This window comes from Rhea pennata, chromosome 5, assembly GCF_028389875.1.
Source record: "Rhea pennata isolate bPtePen1 chromosome 5, bPtePen1.pri, whole genome shotgun sequence".
Taxonomy (NCBI): domain Eukaryota; kingdom Metazoa; phylum Chordata; class Aves; order Rheiformes; family Rheidae; genus Rhea; species Rhea pennata.
Genome location: NC_084667.1, coordinates 14882291 through 14901955, shown reverse-complemented (window position 1 = coordinate 14901955; position 19665 = coordinate 14882291). Strand labels below are relative to the sequence as shown.

The window sequence follows — 19665 nt, the reverse complement described above, 5'->3', positions numbered from 1 at the left end:
CCGTGAGTGAGGCCAGGGCAGCTGAACAGCACTGCCTGGCCCCAGGAGATGAAGCTGCCCAGCACGAAGCGGGACAGGTCCCAGCTGCACGGCCAGCAGCTCTGCTCTCTCAGGGAGGAGACACAGGAAGGGCTGGGGGAGAAGAGTGCTCTGGTCCTGGTGAGGCCGCCTGTGGTGCATTTGGAGTGGCCAGGGGCTCACCTGGGAGAGGAGAGGGGCTGCCCATCCTTCTGCCACTCAATGGTGAGACTGGGCGATGCTTCCACCGTGCAGGGCAGTCTGACTCTCTCCCCGACACCGGCCTCCACCACCGCGGGCTCGCTCTTATCCATCAGCAATCTGCAAAGCACACACCCACAAGCACGGCGAAAAATGCGGCAGCTTCTGTGTTCAGTGTTTGACCTTCAACATACGGCCTTGTTTAACCGCAAGGCTTATTTGTGCCTTCCAGCGGGAAAGGGCGGCCTCTGCCCTTCCCTCGGAGCTCGGACCTTTGTTGTTACTAACTTTCACTCCAAGAAAAGAGCAGCCTCTGTCAAATCCCACTCGAGTTCAGCACAGCTTGATGCTGCACTCCTGCCAGCCAACTTAACCCTGTGGAGACAGCGGCTCAGAGTATCCCTCTATCCCACAGCAACCCCTCGGCTAGCAGCCTAAGGACTGTTAACAACGTGAGCGTACGGTGAGTGGTACAAAGCCCTGGAGAGCAGAGCACCACGCAAGCTTCTCCCCCAGTGCTTGCATGGCACACAAAAATGAGCAAATATTTTTTTTAGGGTGTGAAAAGCCCATTGCAATCACTGGTCTGACAGCGTGCAAGGCCTGGGAGCTGGTCATCCCCTGCGTGCTGCAGAAAGGCTGAGCTCACGCTCTCACATGATTCATCTCCTTGTGCTCTTTGCTCTCTTGTAACTCCAGATAAACACCATTTCAGAAGGAAACTGTGACATTCCCAGTCAAAGAAAATGTCGTCTCCCCCACCCCCATTCTCTGGCCTGAATTCTTCCTCCCAAAAAACAAAACCAAAGAGCCTTAAATCAACGAATCACTTATTTCTGCAGAAGGGCAGAAGCAGCTAAGGAGGTTGCTGGAGTCTTCAGCAAATTGTCTGGGTTTTAGGTCTGCAAACTCAAAAGAAGGAAGATGCAACCGGCAGATCACGGTTGCGTTTATCTATCAGTTGTGACCCCGCCAGGGTGCATTTACAGAAAATGGATTTTTTTTTGCACTTTCATTTCTGCAGGGCCAAGAAGTACCACGGAAACAGGCAAGAAATGACAAAATACACCAGCCTATAGATGAGGAGATAGTTTTGAATCAAACTGGCTGTTTACACAGGATAAATGAGTGAGGGCTAAAGTATCTGGAGCTTTTTAAAAACGTATGTATTTTTTTGTGCTATCTGTCCCATTTGCTTCCTTCTCTTTCCAGAAGAGGTTTCTTTTTCTGACTACACTAGCTCGACCAGCTAAGGATGCAGCCCCTCACACTTCCACTTTCCTCTGAATCCAGCTCCTTCGCTGCCCGCCTCCCCGTGTATTTGCTCAGGACATGCTGCTCTTGAGAGACCCCCAGGAGGACAGAAGACAGCTCGTGACTGGGATCTTTGCCCATTTCTGCTGTCAGCAGTTCAGTACTCCAGGCCTCCCAACCGTGCCCCAGAACAGCTGACCCAGGACCTTTCCAACCCTCAGCTCTGCTACATCAAGATGCCATATGGTTCATCAGCTGGGCACGGTGGACAAACTGTTGCTGTATGCGAACTTACCTGTACGTGAATTGTTGATGCACAGAGGAACTGGCTCCCTGTACAATTTTACTGCCTCTGGATCGCTCTCGATGTTGCTCATTTTCCTTGTGAATGACTTGACCTCTCTCACTCTCTGCCAGAACAGCGCCCTGGTACTCTATTCAAAATAAAATGCCGTATGTGAATAAAAAGATCCTTCACACTGTGACCTCTTGTGTAGGGTTTCTATGAGCTTGAGAGAGCTTGCTGAACTGGAGCCAAAGAGCCCTTCAGCCATCTGTTTTCTGGCTGACTAGTGCAGTAAGCCTGCACCGTCTATTAATGAGAGTCACAGACCTGCAGGCAAGCAATTTCAGACTCTTTTCTCTCCTCTGTCAGTGGACATGTTGCAGCATCCCTTAGGCCACACTGCCTTCTGCCCCATGTGCCATTGCTGTGACAAGACAAATCTCAGAGATCAGAGGCCACAGGGTGACTGCTGGCCCATCTTTTAAGACTAGTCTTTTTAGTTTTTTGTTCTTTAAATACGGCACATTTTTTCAAAAATGGGGAGTAGTCTGTTACCCAGAAGGACCTGTTTGGGTAAAATACAAAACATAGCATGGCAACTACAGCAGGCCAGCCTGTTGCATTACAGTGTGAGAAGCAGGACCCAGAAAACTGCAGAAGCTCCTTTGCTGGAGCCTCCCGTCCCAGATCAGAAGGCAGCCAATGGTGTTCAGGGAGGACGATATGATCACTGTGCTGCAAATGAGGCTGGTAAGTCCAGCCACCACCGCAGCTGAGGAAGTCCTTTAGGGCAAAGGCTTTTATCATGAGGCAACACCAAAAGAAGTCCTCTTGCCTCCACTCTCCCGTTGCAGCTCCACACTGGAGGCGATCTGCTGCTGCGACTAGCTCTCAGGATGGCATTGCCACAGAGCAAAGGCAATGTCGCTGTCACAGTGCGGCAGCAGAGGAAGTCCCATTTGCTCCTGCAATTGGCTTTAATTGCTCCTCTTGTCAATGACTTAAGAGCTACCACTTTGGTCTTATATGGAAGATAAGTCACCTATGATCTGTAACTGAATCTGTCGTCTCTCCATCCTCCCGTTGGAAATGAGGCACGTGTAAGTCCCTGTGTCCTCCAACTTGATGTGGCTGATCACCAAGGAGCTGTCAGACTGATAGGTGTGCCTGTAACAAGCACAGAGATTAGCTCCCTCTACCCAGCCAAAGGCTGGTGGCCCTTCACGCTGATGTTACAGCCACCAACACCTAGTGCCCTCCTCAGCTTAGAAAAACAAAACCCCATCAAGCACAGAGGAGTCATGGGCAGTGGAAATAAATGAGGCAGATAGGAGGTCAGGAACAGGGAGGAAAGTAGGAAGCTGCTTTCAGCAATATTCTTCCATGAGGAGGCAAACTGCCCTTCCAGGCAGCAGCTTCAGCCCCCCAGTCATTTGCAAACAGAAAAGCAGAACTGGGCACTGTCCTTAACTGTGATTTTCATAACACAAAGTGACTGTATAGCTCCATATTGTTGCAGAAAACAGACTTCCCAGGAAAACCAGGCTTTAAAAATAATTTTTTAAATATTACAGTTTAGGTAGGGGTACCAGAAACTTCCAGCCAGAAGAACTCTGAGTCATCTAACTCACAGTTTCACATTGGACTACTGACTGAGTGCTGCCCCAAGAGGGATTCTACATAGCCTGTATTTTTCTGCCTAACTGCCCACATACCAGCTCCTGCTGGTGAGCACCCATTCTGCCTCCTAACACCAGGCAAGGTCTCAGTGCTACTGCAGAGCTTATCAGTCCCTGCTGCACACAGGCCAGGCAGAGAGTCCACGTACAGGGGCTCTCTTAGGGCAGTACATGCGCTTGTTTATTCATTAACCCTTTCTTCCTTTTTAAGAATGTTAACAACAAGATTACAAAAAAAGTGGGCAAGCATATTTGGCATGCTGCCCAGAAAGGAGTGTGAACTCTGCTCTACAATGAAGAGAGCTGAGCTAACCTGTCGGAGGAGACCGGCCGCCCATCCTTCATCCACTCCACTCTGGAGAAGGGGAACGTGCCTGTCTTGCAGAACAGCTGGATGTTTTGTCCCACAACTGCTGTCACAAGAGAGGGCCTGCCTTCCTCCAGCATGGCTCTGAAAGAAAAAGCAATTTCACCACTTCGTCACTGCTGCCCTCTTCTCCTCTAGGTCCCCTAATAAGACTCTGGAGGATGGACATGACTCTCGGTGCAAAGCAGGACTTGCTGCCCATTCATCTCTGAGCAGATGCACTAGATAACATGTGGGCAGCCCTCTCCCACATGGCAAAGGCAGGTCTGGACAGAATAAATGCTACAAAAACTCTTCCAGCCAGCTCCTCTCCTGAAGGAACCGAGTTCAGCTCCTGGGACCAAAAGTGGTCTCCACGCAGACACACACAGATCTAGCTCCACATACTCCTGGATTTTCGGGGTGACACTGTCCCTGACCCAAACTCCATACCTGAAAGTGTTCCATAGAACACACTGCTGCTCTATGCAGTGCTGAGCAAAGGCTCCAAAGTCAGAAAGATAGCTAAATGAATAAAAGCAAAATGCCTATGGATTTACATTTACAGCAAAATAATGCCTCTCAAATAAGGGCCCAGGCATCCTGCAGTCCTTTCACAGACAGTACTTCCAGTGCTGTCACAAAGTAGGAAGAGTGCAAAGAAAGAGATACCAGATATCCTCAGGGTCTGAATAACTTGATTTTCCAAAGGGGCATATGTAGAGCCCGTCTGTTGCGTGGTGTTCCCAGTTAGCTAGTCCTGGTTCCACTCCAGGGAAAGCTGCACTGGGGCTCACAATCAGTTGACAGAGCAGAAAAGAAATCACCTGTGCAGAGTTCGCGCTGGGAAGGAATCTGGGGATGCCTTAGGCTGCTGCTCGCCTTCACGGGGCGGTGCTTGCTGGCCACCGCCGCTCTGCCTCCCTGAGCGCTCGGACTCTGTTGTTTCCTGGCTCAGGTGGCCCAGCCTCCTTTCTCCGCCACCCTCAACGTGCTGGGCACCCCAGCGCTGGCTGTCCAGCACGCCAGCCCTTGGCAAAAACTCTGGCAGCACATCACTTCTCCAGCTGTCCCCCCTGTGGCTGTCTCGTGTGGGGTGCGAAGCCCCATAGGCTCTTCCTTCTGGGCTGTTGCTTGCAGACTCTCTCAGGGATGGCTGCTGCTGGCCCTGAGCATCCCCTGTGCGAGTGCGGGAATCAGCGTGCTGGTGCTGCAGGGGACTGACTCCCGCACGGTCCTGGCACGTCCTCATGCACTCCTCCTCCGAGGCAAAGCTGTTCCCGTTGCCATGACAGCCGCCGTACCAGAACCGGTTGCACTTGCCAACAACAGCCACAAAGTACCACCGAGTGGTCCAGTCTGTGCAGGGGCCATGGGCACTGGGCAGCAGGCATACGACAGGAAAGGCTACCAAAAACAACAGCACAGAGCGGATGTTAGGGTCACGACACACAAAGGTTCGACTCCTTCAAGCCTCCACCTGCATGACCTGATGAGCCTTGTGGCAGGGTGCGGGCCAGAAAGTAGGACACGAGTCCTGCACTGAACTCTGCTTTGAACTCAGATCAGCTGCTCAGATGTTGCTCTCTGCCCCAGTTTTCACACTGACAGAGGGAGAACCAAGCTCAGAAATGTTTCAGAATCTAGCCTGATTAGACATTAGATACTAGACTGACTGACTGCCCACCAAGCAGTCCCTGTGCTGCAACAGAAAAGGAAGGTAATGTAGCAGCACATGTTCCTGCAAAAGACACATCTGTGACCTGAAGGAGTTGAGACGTTTTTGCCAGACACTCTGGTGTCCTCGCAGCACAGCAGGCACTGTTCCCTGCTGAGCTCTGCTGGCTGACAGTCTCCTGAGCAACATCTCCATCCTTAGCCACAGCTCTCATTCCACCCCCACCCAGAAGGGTTGTCCAGAGATGAGTCTGGCTCTAACTCCTCAGAGAGGAGTTAGTCCCACTTCTCCTAAACCCAGGTAACTAATCTGGAACACCGCAGGCTGCATCAGGGTGTCCTCTCAGGGATAAACAGCCCCCAGAAGTCCTACAAACTGAAAGAGGCTACAGGAATCCGGTTCTGTCAAAACATCAACGCAGGATGACAAGAGTTTCTGTGGTAGGTGACAGAACTGAACCATGTGGCAGCTTTTCTAGGCTCCCTCCAACTTTTCCCTATCTGAACCATCAGGCAGGACTTCTTTGCAAGGCAGAAGAAAGAAAGATTTACTATATTTTACAGAGAGCAAATCTTCTGCACAGGAAGCTTCCTATAGCCTGCTGAATGCTGTACAGGTCTTCCAACGTTTCTAAATCAAGAAGCCAGAGCATCACTTACGATAGCTGGGCCTATTGAGACATCCTTCCCCTTGAGGGCCTGAAGCTGAAGCAATGTTGTCAAAACAGCAGCCGTACATCGAACTGCGGCATTCACCTGAGGAGTGCTGCTGGGACAAGGCTTGGCTTGCCTTAGAGATAAGATCGAAAGCTAAAAGTTACCAGGCAGACGTGAAGACAGTAGCACACACAAGGCACTGCATACGAGCTCTTGGCTGCAGAAGGCCAGCTGTTAGAGGAACCACTGTTCATTTGTTTTGCCTCCTAGAGACTTTCATGCTGCTGTAGGAGGAACTTGGCTTTCAGCTGTGGAGCCAGGGTTGCACTTCTCCACAAAACAGATCCAGCCAGCCAAGCAGCAGGCCAGTTTTCTCAGCTAGCCCCACAAAGTACCCCAAGCTATGACCCCTGAAGAACAAAGAAGTTGTTCCTCCATGACTGTTTTGCTCTTGATTAGCCTGCAGAGATGATGAACAAGGGTAATTACTAGCAGCAATGTACTTCCTGTCCCCCCCAAAAAAATTGGCTGGCAAGTGTCTGACAAACAGATTTGGCTACTCAGGATTATTCAGTCAGTTCTACAAAAGATGTTCTGCTTGTTCGCAGACAGCTCCCACTCTCCTGCTCTGTCTCCTGCTTACAGAGGATCACCAGTGGATCTGCCAGACTGAGCAGGAGCAAAGTTGGTCAGAAGACCTGATGCCAATACTGTATTACTGCCAGAGTATTACTGGCAGAGATGAAGCACAACAGAAACCCATAATCTGAGTCACTATCACCAGATCTGAATCTATCTGCTGGGCTATTAAAACCCAGAGGGTTTCTGTACTTACTGTTGAAGAGTCTGCAGTGGGCTGACTTCTGTTCACTCGAACGTCACTGTAATATCGTGGGCACCCCATGTTGTTTGGGCCCTGGGCAGATGATATTCCATCAGGACAGCATCCATACCTGCAGGCAGAACACAGAAGGGATGCAGCAAGACCTGACCTGCCTGGCTCAACAAGCACAGGCTATAAACATCAGTAAGCCCCCAGGAAAGGCAAAGCCTCCCTGCTCAGGCCTATCTACTTCCAGCTACCTGCTTTGTTGACAGGTGCCAAAGGGGCAACCTCTCCCCAAAGGACCTGAAGCTGGAGTGTGCCCATCTGGACAGCAGCCATGGGGGCTCCGATAGCAGTCCTGAGAGACAGTCCCTGCAACGAGGTCCTGAGGGAAGCTGAGCTGTCGGGAACTTGATGAGCGTGACTGGGATTCCCAGCGAACAGGCAAGAAGTTTGTGCCACGGTCTTTGGTAGACTGAATGTGGTGATTCCCAGAGCCACTATGGACCATGGAGCTCCCAGTGAGCATCCTTTCATCACCAGAATCTGGGGAGAGAATTCCTTAAAGCATGCAGGTGAGCATCAGATCAGTCAATTTTCCTTATCTATACTCTCCTTTACCAGCCCCAGGCTACAAGGCAGGCTTTTCTACATCAGAGTTTCACCTGAGCATGTCTTCTGGCCCACCATTCTGGATCTGATTGTCCTAAGATTCTTTTCCTCACTGCCTTTAGGAAACGTCTCTTTCTGCTGTCCCACAAGAAACTACCTGCTGCATTACTGTGGACATATGAGCCTATCTTCTTCCTGTGATCTGCATCAGGCAGTATTTTTCTCAGACAGCTCTTAAGTCATGCTGTCAGAACCTGGGATCTACATATTGCATGGTCTTCTGAATGCACACATTCAGATATTGTTCCTTATTGGTGTAAATGAATCCATCCTTTGTCTCTGGCTCCATGAATTTCTACAAGCCCATGAAGAGAAGCAGAGGAATGGAGAAAAGGAGTCCTTCCTTACCACATCTTATTCACATCCACCATTACCAAAACCATAAACATAATCTGTCCTAACCTGTGGCAGGGCTGTTTGGGTTGTAACGTGTCAGCAAGGACTGGCGGGTAACATCATATCCCATAGTGTCCTGCATACTGGGGACCTCTGCAAAGAGAAACATGCACAAAATTACTGCAGTTACTACAGCCCTATGCTCTAACAATTGCAAATGCATCAACAAAAGACTGAAAAAGTCAACAGGAGCCAAGAGGAGTCTGCAGCTGATGAATATGTTCCTATTCTCCTGGAACAGCTGCTGAACAGCAATGGGATTGCCTGCATCATCTGTGATGGGCAGGCAGGCAAAGGTGAGCATTTCAACTGGGACATGGAGACTAGATACAGACAGCAAACAAACCGTCTAAGTAGTTGTTTCCTTTATGCCTGATTCACACTGAGATGACAATCATCTATAGTCTCTAGTCACTGAGCATGCCAAGAGTGTCATCCTTCTTAACTCCTGGGGTCAGTCCACAGCATAAACTGGGACAGAGCCATGATAGAACACTGGGTTCAGAATGGGCACACACCACTGTTATACCCAAGCCCACTACAAATATTTCAGATAACACAGGTTTGGGGATTCTGACTTGAAGGCACTGTGTTTCTGTGCACAAAACATAAATGGCACAAGATAGAGGTGGGCAGGGAGTGGAGAACACAAGCTACTGTGAAATCATGGAAACTTCTACTGCTAAACAGAAGCATCTTAGGAAAAGCTTGATGTCTAGCAACATCACTTACGCTGTGGCAGGTAGCAGGGCTGCATGTTGCAGTTACCCAGTGTGGCTGGTTTCTGCGGCTGGATGGCTTTGCACGTCTCAGGACTGTAGAATTTGGAGTCGCCGTCAGCACAGATGACTTGGCGTGTCCGGATGCCTGAATCACAGCTTTTTGAACACTTGGGCACAGAAAAAAGGCAAGTGAGCAAGCAGTAAAGATAGAAAATTCATGGACCAGAAGATACATGACTAGCTGCACACTGAGCACAGCTCTCTCTACCAAGACAAGGCAAACAATACTTCAGCTGGATTCATCTTAACCATTCAAAAACATACTTTAAACCATTTCAAACGTTTTGAATTTGTGCCCAGCCCAGAATCATTGAGCTCTAAGCCATGCTCAGACTGCAATATCCAGAGGAGCTATTCTGCTATTCACAGCAGTGTTGCAGGGAGTTGGAATAAGCAGGAGTGAATTACTTCTGCCTTGCCTAGAGGCATCTCAGTGCTACTAGGATCCACCAGCTGTGAGAGAGTCAGCTGTGAACAAGCTGGTCTGGCGTTCATGGAAGGGAAAATGCTGTGTTTGGAAGTCATGTGATTCACTGGATTTACCCCATCTCCTCCCCCCAGCATTTTTCCCAGGCTGAAAACAGTCTGGCTCCCTCCACAAAGACATGGCTAATCCAGCTGAAGCACAGTTTATCTGAACAATTACAAAAACATATTTTAAATCACTTCACCGAACGTGATGACCAGTCCTGAAGCCCAGAGCTTTAAGCCATAGGCAGTCAATGAGCTGCTCTGTTAATCATGGTGATGGTGCAAAGAGTCAGGAAAAAGCAGCACCAGTGGATTGTTTCAGTTTACTGGCTACATTTTGCTACTGTCACTGAAACTATAATCCTCCTCCTCCCCCCCCCGAAGGATTTATTTTTGCAGCAGCCACGAACAAAGCAGGCAGCAGATTAACTGCAGCTTTACTCAAGCCAGTTACAATGCAACTGTGAGCCAAGGGACTGGTAATGAAGCACTAGATGCTCCCAGTCTCAGCCAATGTGCAGACTGCTCTGATCAAAGCTTGTTTTCGAGGAGCACAACAATATAATCAGTTATTTCTGAACCGTGAAAGTGCAGTGCTTACCAGGCCCCAATCTCCAACGTGCCAGCCAATTTCCTGGATGCAGTTCTCCCGAAGGCAGGGCTGGGTGGTTGATGGCTTTGGCTCCATCAGGCAAGCCAAGTCCTGAGCCCAAGAGCCCTGCTGCATTCTGCAGGTGACAGTTCGGGTCTGGACACCTTCCCCACAGCTGGCTGAGCACTAAAAAAAGGGTCCAACAATTAAAAGGAAGGATCTAATTACCACTTGCATTTCCAGGCTGTGCTCCCCAACATTAGGACAGAATACCATTTTGAGAATGCCTAAAACAAGCAACCATCATAAAATTCATCCTCATAGATAGATATTAGCAGAGTATTTATGCTGTAGAAAAGACAATAATATATGGTTAACTGGACCAGGGAGACCTTGGGTACACTGGATGATTTTGGACAAGTCGCATCATTTCTCTCTCTCTCCCTCTGCCAAAGAAGAAAGGGAGAATCACTTTGGAAACAAACACACGCAGAACAATTGCAAAATGCATTGACAACAATAAATGGCAAGGAATACCAACGTTATTTACTCCTGATTAAAACCAGCCCAAGGTAAAGAATTTAGGGGAGGGTAAAAAGATTAGTTTCTTGTGTTGCTCATGTTTTACGCACAAAGAACTTGTGTTCCACTTCCACGGTGTGCAGCTGTGACACAGCCTCTATACTAGCAACTGCTTTATGACATTTTCAATGCCCTGCTAAATTCACAGTGGTGTTGCCTGGAATCCCGCCTGCTTCTCCATGAATTACCAAGGTCTCTTTACAGAGAGCAGCAACCTGGGAGAAGTCTGACTGGCTTTAGCCAGGCTAAGACTTAGCTTCCCAGGTGAGTCTTAGCCGCTCACTAGGACTGCCCTAACCTTTTATTTCTAAGAACACACAAAGTACAGTCAGTTTTGGGAACCCCAGAATGAATCACTTTGGAATCCATCCGTAAAAACATGACATTTGGTGACTTCCAAAAATGGTGCTCCCATTCTGCAACCCTGAAGTCATCTCAATATTTATACCTTATATCTCACAGGAGAAGGAAAAAAAGGGACTCTACAGCCCAGATTATCACGTCTTGAAGTTGCATTTTATGACACTGCACCATTCACACAAAGTAGTAGCATAAGGTGCTAAGCCAGGTGTTGCAAACGTGCACGTACTGCTTTTAAAAGACTGTGCTTTAAGGACTGACTAGACACAACTCAGTGACATCTTCTATCTTTACTTCCTAAGCCTGTGCAACACAAGACGCCTTCTAAATGACTAGCTGGCAGCACTGAGCACATGTAGTTTGAAGGGTTTCCTCTCCTGGAGATGCAACTTTCCACAGGCACTAACAACACACAGCACAGCTGCACCCAGGAGTGCTGCCCTGTCACACAGCCTAGAGCAAACACAGTCAAACAGCAGGTCACCAGCACCTTGCTTACTGCCTGTTTTAACACTGTTGTCCAGAGTCTAGTAATGCTGCTGCAGCAATACACATGGAAATAAAATTATCACAAGTGGGAGCCACAAACTCCTGTTCCGCAGAGGAGAGCGCTGCTGCATATCGTCAGCTGATGGACAGCAGCTCCCATGTGTGCCCTCCACCTCTGCTGGGCCTGGCTCAGACACTCAGTCAGTCCCAGGGCTGGCTGGTCTGATAAAAACACAGGAGTGGGGAAAGACTGGGAGACTGGAGAAGAGAGAGGGCATGTGATGGGCGTGTGTGCAGGGACAGGCACAGCTCTGAGGAACAAGGGGGTATGCATAGGAGAGTATAGCTGTCTGGAGAAGTCTGGAGTGCTGCAGAATTCTCTACACCCCACTTACACAAGGACACACACCTCTTACAGCCCCAGAAAAGGAGCTGGGCTCTTCACCCCAGACTTTGGCAGAACATCCTTCAACAGGCACCAAGAGGCAGCAGTGTACCCAACACAAACTCACCTCCGACCAGGGCCCTGTGTTCCAGGTTGCACACTGCCTCACGTTGCAGGGCTGACTGCTGCGAGGCTGCTGTGCAAAGGCCATGCACTCGGCATTATCCACCACCCCTTGGGAGCTCTGACCATCGTAGGCCACACAGTAGACAGAGCGGGTCTGGGTGCCTCCACCACAGGTAGCTGAGCAGGATCCCCATTCCCCTGTTTTCCACCTGCAGGTCACAGAACAAAGCAAACAAATGGAAGTCCAGGTAAACTGCAGGACTTCCTGTGCAGGAAGGCACAGGACAGGGCAGCGCCTGTCCTTGCTGCAATCAGATGAGGAAAGTGACCCCTTGCAGAACAGAGTGCGAGGTGAGTTCCCATTTGACCAAGCGCTGCTCAGGTTACTTGGCAATGCAGAGCATGAGTCCTAGCACTGGGGGCAAATCTCCCACTGCAAAACACTTGTTTCTCTGGAACTGCATAGTTCTCTCAGAGGGAGAAAATCTTTCTATGGCTTTTGGTGTCCTGACATCTGCAAAAAAATTACCATGCTTGGAACAGAACACCAAAGAATAAAAGCAAAACAACCCAGATCAGCAGAATAAAAGCAACTCACATCTGCCTAACCACGTTACACTCCAGCCATTATCAGAAAACTAAACCAAGACCTCACTTTGCCCTCAAACCATGTCAGATGTTCTCAGAAGTACTTATGAACTTCTCACTGACAGCCAATAGAAAGCAGGTTTATTCTTTCCATTGGCTAAATTCAGAAGCTAATCGAAGCACACAAAAAAAGCCCAGAAAACTTTAAAGAGATGTTGGCCTGTGTTCTGTTGCTGAAGCAGTCACAGAAATGATACACCCTTACTAACATAAGGCGAAAGGGCCACAAAACAGTCATGCTGTTTGGATGCTGAAATACCTGCCCTTGTCTGTTCCTGTGTCCCAGTCCTGCCTGGGAGCAGAGCCTACACAGTTGGGCTTCAGCGACAACTCCAGAGAGGTACCTAGTCAAAAGGTATTGGTAGTGGTGGGAGATGGACATCATGGTGACCTACTTGTCAGCCACTGCCTCCCCTTTCAGTCAGGTGGGCCGCAGTCAGTGAGGCAAGATAACTCATAATTTCTCCCCTAGTCTTCTAGCTGCTTCTCTGGTCTGCCATCACCATCCCACTTAAACTGAGTTTCAGTCAATCAATCCACATTCATAAGCTACTAGAAACCCCACAGCAGACTCCATCAATAGAAGATCATGTGTTTCTTTCCTTCGCTATAAAATAAGATGTCTCTTTGGAAAGGGAATAACTACAGCAAGTAAGAGCCATTCAGAGCAGTCTAGTTCCAAGATTCAAGACTTTGCAGAAGCTTCAGTGAAGATAAAAGACCAAAAACCAAACCTTATTCTGCCTCCTGTAAAGCATGTGTAAGGTTTTAGAAAGACTGTAATATCAAGATGGACTCACCTACAGCTTCCTTCAGCTGTCACTCAAGACATCTTCTTCCACACTTGTTTCATGCTCTTTGTAAGTCAGGGTCAACCATAAGGATAAGACCCTCCTTAGAGGGCAAAGCCCAAACTATTGGCAAGCCCAAAACTATTAGCAGCTTATTGGGAGGAAAACTGTTTACCTTACAATCTTTTTCCCTTCTAGTACAATGCTACAATGTCCACCGAGGTATCTGTCACATCCTTGCACTTATCATGGTACACAGGCAATTTTCTGGCTGCTGTAGAGCCCATGCCATAAAAAGAAGAGCTGGAGAACTCAGAAACTTTTTCCATGGCATTCTGGTATCCTGGTCAACATTTCAATAGCCCAAATCCATCATGCTCTCTTCTCCTTTCTGTTCTTTTACCTTCTGTGATAAACTAAACAAAAATCTTCCAGAATGGCCCTACATCTCTCCACTCTGATTCCACAGAAAAAGCAACAATTATCAGAATAAGAAGCTAAAAGATATGAAGAATCTGTTCCCGTCTCAGTCCCAGAAGAGTCAAGTTATCAGAAGCACTAACAACCACTTAAGCAAAGCTGCCAGCCGGCACCCTCCACCATCATTTTCATGGGCAAGAATCAAAAGCAGAGCGCCATCCACCACTAATACTAATGCCAAAAAAGAAAGCCCCCACGTCCCCAGTGCTGCAGTGGTCAACTACATGGAGAGCAGAAGAGTACAGCCGTCTTCCTGTGCTTTCTGTAATCTCCTTCTCCTTGTTACCTCTTCATCTGAGAGGTCCGTGCTCCATTGTGGTTCCAGGCTTGTGGCAGATAGATGTAAGAAGTCCTTTATACACAGAACAAAGGTTTTAGGGACTTAAAAAAAAGTAGCTACAGGCTATCATGTACCCAGAAATAATCCCAGGTCTCCCAAATTCCCTCTCCCACACAACAGCACTCTTATGGGCTTCCACTAAACCCATCAGATATGCAGTGAGATACACAGTTAGGGCTCCAATTACAGTTCTGGATGCTCATATAAGGACTAAGTGAAGCCAATGGCAAGGCAACGTCAGCAGGGAACAAGATGGAAATGGCTGGGTAAAGGAGTTTGAAAGTGCTAGAGAAGGAAAAAATTGCAGGGCTCAGCCCTCTCTAAGAGCAAGGACACTGGGGATGCAGAAAGGACGTACAATGACATCAGCTCAGACCTGCTCCTCTGATTTTTTCAGGCTTCAGTTGAAGAGAATGAAAAACAGAGAATCTGTTTCCTATCTCCTATGCAGGCTAGGAGACCATCTTCCACAATCATATGCTGGGAAGGAAATTTCATCGGTCTATGAAACAAACGCAGGACGTATCAAGCCTATTCCTTGGGCATACAGAAATGCTCATCAGAGAAACATCATCACCTGCCTTTGTCTTGGGCTTTCTCTAGTAAGTGAAACATTTCCTTGGAGGGCAGCATGCTGGAGGGCAGTAGTGGTGTGAGGGTCATTCTTTTTCCTGTCTCTGAAAGCACCTCAGGAAGAAGTCAGAGTCCAGAAGAGGAAAGGAAATCTCACCGTTTTGTCTGGGGACAAGCCTGATGGCCGCATGTCCGGTTATTCTCTGGTTGTGGTTTATTCCTGCACATATAGTTGGGATAAATTTCGTTGTCTATGGTGCAAAATACCAAGCGTGACTGAAAACCTAAAGAAGGGTAAGAGAGTATCCTGGTCAATGCAAGTCAGCCAGGACAAGGTTTGAAATGCACTAGCATTGCCAAGACAGGTTCCTAAAGTAGTACAGAATCCATACTCCCCTACAGCCCACCAGAAAACAGTCAGATGCGATTCTTGGCTGGTTACTATGTGTGTAAGCAATGTTTCCCCACAATATACAAGTACAGAGGAAGAATGAGAGAGACACGGTAGTTCTCTTAGCTGAGGAGCATTTTCCTGCAATATGATTGGATCATGACTCACGAGGGAAGCACCATAGGTGTATACTGCTTATCAAGTAACTTTGCTTGGTATTTGCAGCATACAGCAGTAGAATTGGGAGCAGATGTTGGACCCAGGAGGTTAGTCTTGTGAAGACTACACACTGGAGAAAAATGCAATTCTCCTTGCTTCCTACAGGATAATAGTGTCCAGCAAAGACACCAGCTCCTAGAACCACAATATTGTAAAAGTTATTGAAATAGCCATCAGCACAAAGACAAGAAGAGGCAGGTAGGAACTCTGCAGACTATCCAGCTAAGAGAGTGTTTGCGGAGGTAGGGGTGAGGTTGGCAGAGAGCTGTTGTTTGTTTTGTTTCTTCTTAAAATCCATCGCTCTGCACATGGAAGAACATGTAAATCGAACATGATGTGACACCCCAAGAGATCTGACAATTCCCCTGAAGAGTGGGAATCTTCCATGCTGCGGTAGAAGGGAATGATGAGACTCAGTTATGTAGGCCAGGCCAGCTTGGGGAGGACCTCTAAAGTAAGTGGTTGAAAAGGCCTGAAAACAAGATAAAGAACTTAAACAGAATAAAAGAAGACAAAGGCTAACTGTGAGGAGTATTAGGAGATACTAGTAAAAAGTTGAGGAATAGGACATCAAAAAACAGACAGGACAAGGCAAGGGACAAAGTCCTCTTGCGAATCCATGTGTGACCCTTTAACAAAACCTCAGCTGCCTCCTGCAGATATCTGTGCTAGGTTGTCTTCTAGCAGGAGACTGCTGGGAAGCAGCTGCAGAGGGCAGCACATGGTCACGTAGTGTCGGTCCTGGAGGAAGTGTGTATTAACCTCGAACCCGCGGGAGACCAGGGTCCCTTACCTCCTCCACATTCAGAGCTGCACTCACTCCAGGAACTGTAGCTCCAGCTGTAACCTGAGCTCTGTTCTTGCACTGGAAGGTAGTATTCATACTGTATCCCTGGGTTTGGCTCCTGACTGATGAGCTATGAAAGCATGGGATAAATTCAAGAAAACAGTAACAGCAGCACTTTTCTCTTTCACAGAATTTGCACACCACGCCTCAGGGCTCATGCAGACCCGTCTCTCTCCAGTTTAGAGAGTAATTATTCTCTATGCTCTATTTTCTCCTTGCCTTCCTTGATACTCTAGAGAGGATCTCATTTTCCAGAGAAGAGTGAATTCATCTATCTCAGAGCTAGAAGATCCAGCTGCTCCTGTAACAGTAAATATCCTGGCTTGGCCTACAACATGCTATAACAAGCAGTCCCTGCCCCAACCCCCTTTTGTGCTGGACGCTCTCTCCTCTACTCTCCTTTACTTCAGAACTCAATGGAAGACACAGGAATCGAGCACTGCCCTGCTGCCTTTGGGGCAACAGAATCAGAGAAGAAAGCAGTGTGATTTCTTCAAAAAAATCACCCTACTGTAACTTCGGGACCTGCAGCCTTATAAAATTCCACGGAGCCCAGTCATTCCTCCAGAGTCTTACCCACCCGGTCCACCCTGATGCATTTTCTCTGCACAAAGCAAGGGCAGCTTTGCAAAGGGAGAGAGCAACGATGTCAACAGGGGGCAGGTGCAGCCACTTACCTCAATGACTAACGGTTCCGTGGTGGGGCCCCTGGCATGGAGGAGCTCTGGGGCCAGATCACCTTCTGAGCCACGATCATAGTGCATTACTGTGCTTGCTATGTGCAGCGCTTGGCTGAAGCCGATTGTCCAATGCCCATTCAGATAATACTCCCCTCGCACGTTCTTGACAGCTGGCCAAACCCATATGCCACAGAAGAAAACGCAGGAAATTCACACATTTACAACTTGACATCTGGTTATCACTTCCTCTAGATACCGTGTGACAGGGCCTGCTCTAGACTTTCAGGGTATTGGCAATCCACAGAGCTCTCAGCTCAGCCTTTTGAATCTCAGCTCCTTTGCACCAGTACTGCAACCTTCTGAGCTGTGACCAACCACAAGCTAACACAGCAGCATATACTAACACAGCAAAAACTTACGTATCAAAAGAAATCCGTAAGAACTCAATAGGGACACTCCTGTTTTCACTCAACGCTGCATCGCAGGTGTGGCAAATCAAGGTGACCATCTTCTGACAGTGCTGTCCCCCCACTAATCAAGGTGGCTTGCAGGGGTGGCTCCTTATTCAGACAGTGGTTTTTGAGAGACTTTGCTGCAAACCAAGCACTTTTTCACCGCACAACCATATCCCCCAGCATATTTTAGCCCTGTCTCTACATTCCTCTGCTAGCCATTGAGGCACAGCCTGTGTCAGATGTTAAGATGCATTTATACACCACAGTCTCTGCACTACTATCTTGGTCATTGCATGTTCTGTTCAAAAGACAAAGACTTTTGTGCTGCATCCAGTAATACACAAAGGAAAATATCACCAGACTGATTTATCCAAAGCACTGGACAGTGGTCAGAAAGCAAAAGAGCATTCACTTCCACCATTGAGACTTCCTCAGCCTTCCCCCCAAAAGCTAGGCAAGGCCATTGTCCCTTCCTTTTTTCTCTTTGCAGCATGCCTAGAGTTTGAGGTTGTACAGAAGAATACCCAGAAGATATCTATAAGGAAAAGAAGTCGAAACTTCTGGGTGGCAGGAGGAGTTGGGGGTTATATTTAACAACTAAACAGCAGAACTCATACATACCAAATTTTGCTATTTCAGTAAGACTCCCTTCCAGGCAGGAGGTCTGAATGTGGTTGAATGCTCCCCACCCAACACCAAGATGATCACAAAAGAGAGAATGAGCTAGACCCAAAGCCCAGAGTTGAGCCTCCCTAACATTTTAAGAGCACTCAATATTCAGACCCTGATTTTCACAGAGTTCTTTCCTCTGCCAGGTCAAGCCCTTAAGGCAAACATCTCAAAGCCCAGTGTATTTGAAAACCAAATTTGAATTGAATTCAAGTGCACTGAAACACAGATTCTGACATCAGTCTTACCCAGAAAGTTTCTGCTAGGCATAACCTCCTTAATGTGGATGCTGGTGGCTCCCATGGGGATGATGAAGATCTGATTGTAGCCTGAAGAAAAATGAAGGATATTGTTCAATATTTGTGTGATACACAATCATTATTCTATGCCAAAGATGCTCCCAGTTTTGTTAGTGCCGGAATAAATGGATGAGCTTTACAATGGTGACTTGAAGTGTTTCAGCTGTCATTTTACCTGCATTTTGAATAGCTTCACTTAAAACTGCCCATGGCCCAGTCCATGTCCAGTTGCAACTACACCTCAGAAGCACAGGGGTTAGTACCAAGTCTACCTTTTAGAATTTAAAATCTTAGTTATTTCTCTAAGTACCGTATTGGAGCTCAACACAGAGACACATGACCACAGTGCAGTTGTTACCTTGAAACTGCTCAAAACTGGCAAAATGTAGAAGATGCAGATTCTAGTCCCATTTTCAGCCTTGCACCAAACCTGTTGGGGCTGCCAATGCACTGGACAGGGGCAGTGTTATGAAGGACGTATGTAGCTATATTTGTATCATGCATTTATAGCATCTACTGCAGACTAAGCAGGGAAAGATATCAGCAGCATGGGAAGTATATCAGTCTTTACTGAGATTAAGGAAGAAATTCCCAGGGTAATGCAATGAACATATTTTCTAATACTAAAGCAGCTAAAGAGCCATATACCATACAGATAGACTCTTCAAGTGAACATCCAAGCCCGCCTACCTCAATCATGTAAGCAGGAATCTCCACCAGCCCTTAGAGCAGCTTGCGTTTAGGTTTAACTCTCCCCTTCTTGCCTGCCCGAACTATCTACATCTGTACCTTTGGGGAGGTTGGCTACATCAAAATTGCCTTTCACTCCGTAGCAGGTACTGCCATCTCCTCCACACTGCAGGCACTTGTCCTCCTTCTTGGCAGAGTCCAGCATGTTATCACAGCCAACGGCCTGTCAGAACACAGGATGAATAAACCATAATGAGGAAGGAAAGAAGGAAAAAAGAGACATAAGCTGTACTGATCCAAAGAGAAAGTCTGAATCTAGGGAGTCTGGGAAGTCAGGAGAAGGCAGGGAAGGGTTTGGCAGAGGAAGGACAGAGCTAGTATCTTCTATCCAAATGAGAGAGATGAATGCTGCCCACATGTTTCTCAGCACCCGCAGAAATTGAATGGTTTTGCTTTCCCGGTGTTATGAAGGGCAAGCTAGAAGAAAGAGGAACACTAGAAAGACTGACAGAAATGATGACAAGGAAAGGAAGCAACAGGGTCACCCACCTGACAGACTCCTTCTACACAGATGTCCCGCTTGCCAGGTTCACATGTAGTCCCATCTACCACTGCTTCCTTGTGCCTGTAGTAAAAGTTTTCTCCCTTGGGAATACAGTTCAACTCACACTTATTGGGTGCTGATAGAAGAGAGAGAGAAAAAAAATGCATGTTATATAGTATGGCTAAGTGCTTACTAATGCATTAGGAACCTAGTTCTAGATCATGGGAGCAGAAACAGAAA

At 47.7% G+C, this 19665-nt stretch overlaps 1 protein-coding gene across 1 annotated transcript in view; it reads right to left on the bottom strand.

The window, feature by feature from the left end:
• The window catches only part of PAPLN (papilin, proteoglycan like sulfated glycoprotein), a 53528-nt gene that overhangs the window by 8915 nt on the left and 24948 nt on the right, over positions 1-19665 (bottom strand). Inside the window, exons 6-23 of the mRNA XM_062576727.1 lie at positions 19431-19561; positions 18981-19104; positions 18141-18221; positions 16766-16938; positions 16035-16158; positions 14789-14915; positions 11801-12008; positions 9867-10043; positions 8745-8901; positions 8019-8105; positions 7202-7490; positions 6954-7071; positions 6122-6251; positions 4612-5191; positions 3752-3889; positions 2802-2926; positions 1769-1907; positions 202-339 (exon numbers count right to left, since the gene is read on the bottom strand). Of these exons, the coding sequence (XP_062432711.1) occupies positions 202-339; positions 1769-1907; positions 2802-2926; positions 3752-3889; positions 4612-5191; positions 6122-6251; positions 6954-7071; positions 7202-7490; positions 8019-8105; positions 8745-8901; positions 9867-10043; positions 11801-12008; positions 14789-14915; positions 16035-16158; positions 16766-16938; positions 18141-18221; positions 18981-19104; positions 19431-19561 (3046 nt within the window). The remainder of the gene's footprint in view (positions 1-201; positions 340-1768; positions 1908-2801; positions 2927-3751; positions 3890-4611; positions 5192-6121; positions 6252-6953; positions 7072-7201; positions 7491-8018; positions 8106-8744; positions 8902-9866; positions 10044-11800; positions 12009-14788; positions 14916-16034; positions 16159-16765; positions 16939-18140; positions 18222-18980; positions 19105-19430; positions 19562-19665) is intronic.